The sequence below is a fragment of the Dioscorea cayenensis genome, chromosome 9 (genome assembly GCF_009730915.1).
Source record: "Dioscorea cayenensis subsp. rotundata cultivar TDr96_F1 chromosome 9, TDr96_F1_v2_PseudoChromosome.rev07_lg8_w22 25.fasta, whole genome shotgun sequence".
Classification (NCBI taxonomy): Eukaryota; Viridiplantae; Streptophyta; class Magnoliopsida; order Dioscoreales; family Dioscoreaceae; genus Dioscorea; species Dioscorea cayenensis.
The window spans coordinates 11,811,961-11,822,265 of record NC_052479.1 but is presented as its reverse complement, the minus strand read 5'-3'; the positions used below and the strand labels follow the sequence as shown (position 1 = coordinate 11,822,265).

The following is a 10,305-nucleotide window of genomic DNA, read 5'->3' as shown; positions in this document are numbered from 1 at the left end:
CATAATTCTTCTGGGGCGCTCAATATTGCAGGGTTTACTGATACACATGATGGTTCCACTTTACAAGTAAGCCAATGGTTTGAGAATGCAGAGCACTTTAAAGATTGCCTACGAAGCTATGCTATAAGGAAAAATTTTGAATTTACATTTATAAAAAATGACAAACTTTGGGTGACTGTAAGGTGCGCAGCTAAGGAATGCTAATGGCGAGTGCATGCTTCTAAAGAGGGAATTCATGACACGTTCCGGCTGAAGACAATGCAAGCAACTCATATTTGTGGTGGAGGAATTGGTACTACAGCACATCCAAAAGCAAGCAAAAAGTGGATTTGTGAAAGTGTCATATATAAATTAAAAGAAACACCATTATACAGAGCTGTTGACATACAGAAAGACATATTGCGTGACCACGATGTTCGTCTTCCATACAAGCGTGCTTGGATGGGGAAAGAGGTTGCGAGGTCGGTGATTCATGGTAGTGTGGTTAGTAGCTATGATTTGCTTCTGTGGTACGCAGATAAAGTATCCTAGACAAATCCGGTAGTGTTGTTACCATTGACAAAGACGGCGAGCTGTTTAAGCGTGCTTTTTTTTTCATTCGGGGCTTGTTTATTGGGTTTCAAGCATGGGTGCAGGGCATTACTTTTTATTGATAGAACCCATTTGTTGGCCAAGTATGGTGGGATTCTGCTAGGGGCAACAACGAAAGATAGCAATGATGGCCTATTCCATGTAGCATTTGCTATCGTCGACAACGAAACTGATGAGAACTGGACTTGGTTTCTCGCTACTCTTGGGGAGGCCTTGTACGGTGAAGATACCTACGATAAAATTATAACATTCATATCAAATCGATCAAAGGGCCTGGTCAATGCCATCACGCAAGTCTTCCCCTCATCACCACATGGTTATTGCCTACGTCATTTGGAGACGAACTTCATGAAGACCAACTCTAGCCTCGGAAAATCTTTGCGAATGCAGTGCTGGGCAATAGTCGTAAAAATTATGTACGCATACACTTTGAAAGAGTTCGATGATGCAGTTCGTGAACTTGCATGTCTATCGCCCGACGCACACTCTTGGTTGATGAATAAGTCCGACGTTGATCATTGGTCGAACTTTTTATTTTAAGGATTCCGATGGTGCGAGATGTATTCCAATGTGGCAGAATCCTTCATTGCTTGCATTAAAGAGGCACGGCATCTACCAGTAACAAGCATGGTTGATTCTATCAAGTTAGTTGCCTACTGTGTATGGTTATGTGTTTGATGTAATATATAAGCGTTTATGTGTGTAATATAGGATTCCTGTGTATAGTTTTATATGAACTGTGTATACATTTATGTTTATGTGTATAAATATTACTTTACCATGTGTATACATATTGATTTCTTGTGTAACTGACTGTCTTTTTCCAGGTTTAAACTTATGAATATGTTAGCCGAAAGATGAGAACAATCCAACAGGTGGGATACACACCTATGCCTTGAAATACGAAAAAGGTTGATCAAATCATTGATGATAGTCGTTTCCTCAGAGTAGGGCGGTCTGCCAAAGATACATACGAAGTCATTGACAATAACAACAACGCAGTCAGCCTCTAGTCTCGTCAGTGTTCATATAGGAGGTGGGAAGTACATTGACAATAACAGACACGAATGTCTATTCTTATGTTGATGATTACTTCACAGTGAAATGGTATCGTCGGGCGTATGTGAATCCAATATCCCCTATTCCTAACAGTGACAAACCAGCTGACGACAACCGTCAACTACGACTTAGGCTACCAATATCAAAGAAACGGCCAGGCCATCCAAGGAGGAAGAGAATAGAGTCACAAGCCTTTGATGTCCATGAATTACACTGTAGCCGGTGCCACGAAAGTGGTTATAATCGGCGATCATGTAATACAATCATTGTGGACTGACCATGCTAAACCTAACGGTAATGTATGATATTTGATTTTTCTTTCGCATGTTCGTTAGCATGAACTTTTTAATTTTTTTTGCTACACATGTTTTATTTATCCTGTTTGTGTGTAAACCTCAATATGTGTATATTTAAATTTTGTTGTGTATGAAATGAATTTGTCTACGTATACTTTGGCGTTATTATGTATGGAATATATTTTGCCGTGTATTACATCCATAATTTATGGCTATTTCGTATGTATGAAATGTAATTGCATAACAAAATTTCCAATTACAAACAAGCATAGCCATTACAAAAGCAAGAATTAACATGTAATATCATAACTGTTCATGTTTGTTTCCAGTACCTTATACAATTTTGTCAACATCATCGGCCACAGCATTGTCAGACTCCTACGCAGTTACAGCTGGATAATTGTTTAGGTCAATGACTGCGTCGGTGTTCAATATCTGAGCATTCTCCCGGTTCTCCTTTTCCTGCCTCACTTCATGGGGGGGAGCATCTTAAGTAGTTGATTCATTCTTGTCCTTTTCACCTTCGGTGGCCTTTTCACCTTCTATACGCTTCTCACCTTCTGTGTCCTCCACGGCGGCCTCCTTGTCACCTTCTCTATCTTCCCCAGCGGCTTCCTTGTCCTCCCCGGTAGCCTCCTTCTCACCCTCTCTTTCCTTGTCACCTTTGCTGTCCTCCTCGACGGCAACCTTCTCATAGTCCATTTCCTTGTCACCTTGGCTATCATGTTCCCCGGCGGCCTCCTTCTCACCGTCTCTTTCATTCTCACCTTTGTTGTCCTCCCCGGCGGCCTCTTTCTCAAATTTTATTTCCTTGTCAGCCTGGCCGTCCTTCTCCCTGCGGACTCCTTCTCACATTCCATTTCCTTCTCACCTTGGTTGTCCTCCTTCTCACCCGTGGCCTCCTTCTGACCTTCGGCTTCAGTCTTCATACTAGTGCTTGGTATTATTCTTCTCTTCATCGCGTCTAGTAGTATACGGGCGACATAGTGGAGGCGGAGGACTTGAACGTCTGACTATGAAATAGACAATTCTTCCCCGTTTAGAAGTTATTCTATATATCGCATACAAAACACCGGACAATCAACGGTGTTGGGTGCCTGCTTGGGGCAGTCACGGACATGCTTAAGTGGGAAGTGTCGAAATGGATTACTGGATGTGTTGACCTCGATGCATAGTTCATAGAGATCCCGCTGAACAGTTTAAGGGAACTTGTTAGTCACTAAATTAAAAAGCGTATGAAAGTGTAAAGTAGTTCCAGAATATGTTTTTCATACGTACCATATCGACGGCGTCAGAGTCGTAAATGTCTGACCTGAGGGACGAGTAGTGCATGTACTTTCTCTTCTCATTGTCCAAAACAAGCAGATGGTAATGCCCATGAAGCAAGATTGGCATAAGTATAAGGTCAGCTTCCTTGTACCCGTATACGACATCTTTCATCAGGTACACTGCCTGTTCCGCTGTAAATTGTAATTTTTGCATAGCAAGAGCTAGGAGCCGTGTCACTACTCCACGTTTCTTGAATGCTTATGGATTTGTTAGCAATTCCACACTGAGCATGAGTATGAGGGCATCCAATACATCATCATTGACATTTTCCTTCCCATCGAGGAGGACGAGCAGATTTGCACGGGTGGTATACCCGTAGTCTTTATCATCCCTCCATATGACGGGGCTAGATAAAAAAAGCACAAAGTCATATGTAAGTATACACAAAAAACTAAATATGCACACAGGAAAGTAATATATATACACAGGAAAGAAATATCTATACACACGAAAGTAATTTATATACACTAGAAAGTAATATCCATACACAGTCTAATATGCAATTAAACCATGCACACATATATATATATATACATAGAAGAAAAGTACCCGTCGACGCGTGTGTTGAGGAAGATGGTGTGGGCTGCTTTTTCGAATTGCTTAAGCTTTCGAAATCCCGGATAGGTCTTCTTTTGTGGTAGGAAGTCAGTCTCAGCCTTCTTTTGCTCCTCAAAGTACACCTGTCCTTCTGGTCGAGGCTTGTATGTGACCACTGTAAATGGCGCTTCTCTCGGTTTTTCCTTTCTCAAACCATTCAAGGACTGAAGTAATGCGTCTATAGCGCGTAATGCTGCTGCCTCCTCATTATCTTCGGAGTCATCACTCACGATGGAAACCTTTTCAGCCGATTTGTTCTTCTGTGCTGGGCCCCTATTCCTTGTAACTCTCTTTGGTTGGGCTTTTTTTGGTGGTGAAGCTCTCTTTGGCAGGAGGTGCCTTCTTCACTGGGGCTCGTTTTGGTGGAGCTCTTTTCGGAGGTGAACTGCTTTGATGTGTATCTTGGGCAGCCCTTCATCGTGTAACACGTTTGGGTGGAGCATCTTCAGCCTTTATCGGGATTTGGGTGGCTACTAGGGCTTCAGGTGGTAGGATGTCAGACAGAATTTCATCTGTGGCAGCCTGAGGAGGCGGGGCATGAGTCAGATTATCATCTATTTTGGCTTCAGGAGCTGGAATTTCATCACCACGGACGGAGCGATCAGATGCGGGGATATGTGATGCAGCTTCTGCCCCTTCTTCTTGAGTAGCGGTTGGTGGAATATGAACATCCTCGGAAGCTTCTTCATCCTACTGTGTAGGGATTTCCGCACTGGCTGTACGCTTCTTTTTCCAATGTCGTGCCACCCTTTTAAACCTAAAGCCAGGAGTAGGGGACGATCCTGACGAATGGGGACGACTGATATCCGGTGCCTTCATAGGGGGTATTGAATCCTCGGGCGGTGACAGTGACTCAGATCTTTTTCGCTTTGAATATTCGCATTCACGCTCGTCTATACGAGCTCGTAGGTCAAAGAACTCTGCTAATACTTGTTGCAATAACCGCCACATGCCATCGGCACCTTGTGGAACCTCCTCCAGTCTTTCTACCGATGACTGTCGACGGCCAATTTCTTCAGGGGTGGTTGGAGGGGATTGATTCCAGCGTATCTTCTTTGTTGGCTCAACGCTTGGGTTTTTCCCAACGGTCAGGGCCCTTGTTTATTGTCGGGACTGCCTTGTATAGTAGCCCGATGGCGATGATCTGCCAGGGGTTAGCTTCTGATCACGCTTAATATTACCAACTAACATATTCTCATCGTCGTTAGCTGGTACAAGCGCCGAGAACTAGTAAGTAAACACAAAACATTGTAACATTAGGATTCGATATTATACACAAGAATTCTATAATATACACAAAAACCAATAAAATATACATAACAAATGCAATACTATGCACATGAACATAACATTATACACATAAAATGAGTAATGTACACAGTACAACATTGTAAAACACTGGAAATAATACATTCATCCAAATTACCAATCATTTTCAACAGCAATAAGATTAACTCACTTTTCTCCCTTTGATTGAATTCAGCAGCGACTAGATAGACGTCGACTTGATGAAACTGGAATCTCCATAGCACATGAGACGCGGTGACTAGCTATTCTTTAGTTCTTCACACTGCCCGTCACCTCATAAAACCAAATTATCAGAGTAATGGAGCAACCTCTCAAATATCCTGCACTAAGGCACTTTCCCTTACAACAAAGTTTGACACGGCCAGCTATCGCAGGGATGTCTTCCATCATCCACTTGTGAGTAGCATAAGCCCATGCATAACGGCCGAGTGACCCCAGATCGTCAGCATATCTTGCTAGAAATGGTGGCACATTTAGACAAGTGTTGGGGAATAAAATCATCATCATGAAGTACACCGCCAGGAGTTTCACAAGGATCTCCTCCTCGCCGTGTTTGCTGTGTATAATTCTCAGTAGGCTATCTATGATTGCATCTTGGTGACGGTTGTGCATTTTATGCAAAAAGTTCTTCTCAAATTCTGACTGGACCCTCTCGTGCTTGAAAGAGACAGTATCTCCATGGCAACTGAGGCCTAGGATGAGAGCGACATCTTCTGTTCTGAACGGGAGCATACTTTGTCCTATCGTAAACATTTGGCGGTTCGCGTCGTACAACTGCAATACCGCATCAAGAACCCCTCGTTCTTGCAATACGGGAGTGACGTCCATAAAATGGGCAAACTGCGTACCACAGAGTATCTCCCAATGCCGCATATTTATTTGTTTTTTCAATTCTGCAGTGGTTTCAATAACTAGGCCCAGATAACACCGAGCATTTACAAGCATTTAAGCCGTTTTTTGAACTGGCATTTACCAAACTTAACACAGCCACCATCTAGGTGCAACTCCACAATCTTCCAGTGGATTTTTGGGACGGTGACACTCTTGAAACCCTAACTTCCCATATTGGTCCTCTCTCGAAAATTGATGATCTCACCATCTCTTTGACTCGCTCCAAGTTTGCGAGGGTTTATCTTGAACTTGATCTCTCCAAGCCTCTATGCCGGGCGTTCTGGGTTGGGGATGACTCTCATCGGGTATTCATGCTAGTGCTGTACGAAAGACTACCTACTTTTTGTTATTCTTGTCGAATAGTGGGACATGGTACCAATTCCTGTCCTAAAGCGGCAGTGACCGAAGGTAACGGAATCCTTCCTCCCCATTGTGCTCCATAAGGGCTGGCGGTCGGTTCCAGTTCCTGTTGCTTGGATAGAGGATTTGGGAAACGTCTAGCTTATTCCATTGAACCCAAATACTATTATGACCTCTCATGATATTTCATCGAAGCCGGCGTTTGGAACTTAGATGTTGGTGACTCGTCGGCGTGGTCACTCCCTTGGTCGTAGTGACAGTCATCGTGCTGGTCACGTGACCTCGGATGTGGCAGATGATGGGCAACCAAACAGTCCACATTCCAGAACCACTGTGGGAAGGGGTACACATGGCGGATTGCAAGCTAGGGGGCGAGGTGGCTTCATTGCTTCTTGTGCCTAATGCTTGGAATTCATTAATGCTGATATGACCCCACTATCTGACATCTCTTTGCAGCCGGATAATTCCTCTCCGGATATCCCGCCTATTGTCCCTCGGGGCCCCAATTCTTCTGTTTCTCGAGAACATAATCTAGTTGTTCCTCTAGATGATGTAGCCGATGGGATCCCTGAGCAAATCTCCATTCCACCTTCCCATACCCCTCCAGCATACTCGCACGGTTCTCGAGATAAGCAACCCTTAATTCACATGTCGTCTTTGCCACCTCCTGTTCTTTGAGCCTCCTTTCCTTTGAATCCAACACACACTGCTGATAACCCTAACTCTCCCCACTTAATGCTAGTTGATAACCTTACCAATGCTCTTTAAAAAGATTGCTCTGACCATAATTGTGATGGAGATGATGGGTCTTTTGATGGTAGTGATGAGGATATGTCTGATGAAGATGAACCAGACGACATGATGACTCTCGTTCAATATTAGGAGGAAGCTCGAAAGGAAAATTTGATCCTTAAAGGGACTTATGAAACATCGTCCTCCCACAAGAAGGGTAGAGTAGATACCATGGTCGATAGTGTCTAATGTCGAATCTCCAAACGTTTCTTCCTATGCGTTTTTCTTTTGACATAGCTAAGTTCTCTCTCTTCTTTCTCTTCATTATGTTGTTATTTATGAGTGTCATTAAAGTCATTTACTGGAATTGCAAGGGCATCTTGATGCGGGATACCTCTAGTCATGTTCTTAGATTCATTGGCAAGCAAAAACCTACTCTACTCTACCTTGTGGAAACTAGAGCTAATAAGGATCGACTCAATCAATTTTGTGGTAAACTTCTTAACTCTTGGGACTGGACGGCAATCTTAGCAAATGGGTATTCTGGAGGCATTTTGGTCTCCTGGAAAAAGTCCCTTGGCTTGGTCACCCCATTTTCCATCTCTCGGCATGCTCTTCATCTGATAATTTCTCCAGGTTCTTCTGATAACTGGGTTATTTTTGTTATTTACAACTCTTCTCGTGTTCATTCTCAGTGTTCTTTATGGCATGAACTTGCTAAAATCACTCCTATTAATGTTCCTTGGATGATTATAGGGGATTTTAACACTATTATTTCCCGTAACGAGCAAAAGAGGGGCACTTTCTCATATTACTCCAAGAAGGCTTGATTTTTTCATAGGTTTATTGATGAAAATAATTTGCTTGACCTTCATTTTTCTGGTTCTAGGTTCACTTGGTGCAACAATCAGATCGGTCCTACTAGACATTGGGCTCGTCTTGACAGGTGTCTGGTAAATATGCATTGGTCCACTAAGTGTAACTCCTATACTCTTAATCATTTACCTCGTCTATTTTCTGATCATTCGCCAGTTCTCCTTTGTGTTTCCCTTAATAATTCTTTTAAGCATAAAATTTTTCATTTTGAGAATTACTGGTTAGATTATATTGGCTGTCACAATGTTGTTCGTCATGCTTGGAATTTCTCTCCACATGGTAACCTAATGCATGCTTTTTCACACCTTATCTCCAGAACTATAAACAACTTTAGGGGCGGGTATAAATCTGGTATTAATTATCTTGATAAGGATATTCTTAATACTGAAAAGGATATTATTTCTCTAGAAATGGTTGATGATTTAAATGCAGACCCCCACCATGTTCTTGTGGAATTGAATGCGAAATATGCTGCTCTTCAAAGGGAAAATTCCATTAAATGGGCCCAGCGTGCGCACTTGCAATGGGTTAGTGATGGAGATCAAAATACCACTTTCTTCCACAACACCACTCGCATTCGCAAGCACTTTAATTCTATTTCTCAGACAAGAGATCTAAATAATAATTCATTTTATGATCGTGCTAGCATTGAGAATGCTTTTATTGATTTTTATTCTAATTTATGGTCTACTACTTCTGGTGATTCCTCCCTTGATGCTTTAAATACTATTCCTAATAATCTCCCACAACTTTCCAATATTGATTGTGATTTTCTTACGCGGGTTGTTACTTGCGAGGAAGTTCAACTTACTATTTTTGAACTCCCCCTCAGGTAAAAGTCCTGGGCCTGACGATTTCAACGCTGAATTTTATCGATTTTTTTGGTATGATATTAGTGATCGTCTTTTTGAAGCTATTAATTTTTTCTTTACTAATTCTGTGATGCCTGCTTCTTGGGGTCATACTTATATTATGCTTATCCCTAAAAAGACAATCCTTGTTTTATTACTGATTATCGACCCATTTCTTTGTGCAATGTTTGTTTTAAAATCATCACTAAAATCTTGGCTAATTGGCTTAAACTTGTCCTTCCTAAGCTTATTGGGAGGGAACAAGCTGGCTTTGTTTCGGGCCGAAGTCCCTCCGATAATATTATCGCTTTACAAGAAGTTGTTCACACCTTGGAAAATTATAGTAAAGACCCCCCTAGGATGTTAATCAAGATAGATGTTGAGAAAGCTTATGATACTCTAAGCTGAGTGCAATTCTTTCCACTCTTATGAAGATGAATTTCCCTTCTATTTGGATATCTTGGATTAAGACCTGCATCTCTTCTACTTCATTTTCTTTTCTTATCAATGGTCAACCTTCCCCTTTAATTAAATCTTCTAGAGGTGTTCGTCAGGGTGATCCTATTTCTTCCTACTTCTTTATTCTTGTTTCTCAGAATTTATCTTCCATGCTTAATTTTGCTCTTCGCCAAAACTTAATTCTTGGTTTTAACAAGCATCTCAAATATAATTTTAACCACCTTATATATGTTGATGATCTAGTTCTTATAACTCATGCATCTAGAAAGTCGCTAGATTCATCAATTTTTGTCTTACTATTTATGGTAATCTTACTGGGTAAACTCCAAAATTTTCTAAGTCTGCTTTCTATTTTCCCTCTTGGTTTAATAAATTTGTTGCCAAAAGAATCTGCTCCATTCTCAAGTTTTGACCTGCTTCTTTCTCTGTTAAATACTTAGGAGTTTTTATTTCTCCTAAGCGTCTAGCTAAAAATGTTTTTAACTCCATTTCTGAGAATATCAGACTTCGTTGCTCTAGATGGTTTCATTCCAAACTTTCTCCTGCAGCCAAGTCTGTTCTCATTAATTCATCCCTTCTATCTCTCCATGTCTACTATCTTTCTGTTTATCTTATCTATGACTCCATTCTCCAAGATATCAATAGAATTGTTAGAAGGTTCTTTTGGTGTAAGAATGGCAATAGAAAGGGCATCCATGTTGTTGCTTGGAATGATTAAACTGGCCCAAGAGCTGAGGGGGGTCTTGCAATTCGAAATCTTCTTCTTGCTAAGCATTCCTTAATGGCCAAAACATGTTTAGCTATATCAATGGTGATGATTTTATATGGGTTGATATTCTTTGTCTTAAATACGGTATGATGAATTATTGGAAAGACAATATTCCCACTGGTTGTTCTTGGTTCTTTAGGGGGGTGTGTCATACTACTTTTAAGCTTCAACCCAATCTTAGAATCAA

At 41.4% G+C, this 10,305-nt stretch overlaps 1 protein-coding gene across 1 annotated transcript; it reads left to right on the top strand.

Annotated features, from left to right (window-relative positions):
- The first annotated feature begins 258 nt into the window (after nt 1-258).
- On the top strand, nt 259-2,346 carry LOC120268481. The gene is made up of 3 exons (XM_039275872.1): nt 259-509; nt 636-1,057; nt 2,276-2,346. The coding sequence occupies exons 1-3, from the start codon at nt 259-261 to the stop codon at nt 2,344-2,346; spliced, it is 744 nt and encodes a 247-aa protein (XP_039131806.1).
- Nucleotides 2,347-10,305: the final 7,959 nt, after the last annotated feature.

What these genes read in the sequence shown, in the direction of transcription:
- LOC120268481 (XM_039275872.1), top strand. Translation starts at nt 259, where the DNA reads ATGCAAGCAACTCATATTTGTGGTGGAGGAATTGGTACTACAGCACAT. An exon ending in AGCTATGATTTGCTTCTGTG is followed by an intron (nt 510 to 635) that starts GTACGCAGATAA and finishes GCATGGGTGCAG; the next exon opens with GGCATTACTTTTTATTGATA. An exon ending in TGCAGTTCGTGAACTTGCAT is followed by an intron (nt 1,058 to 2,275) that starts GTCTATCGCCCG and finishes GTTTGTTTCCAG; the next exon opens with TACCTTATACAATTTTGTCA.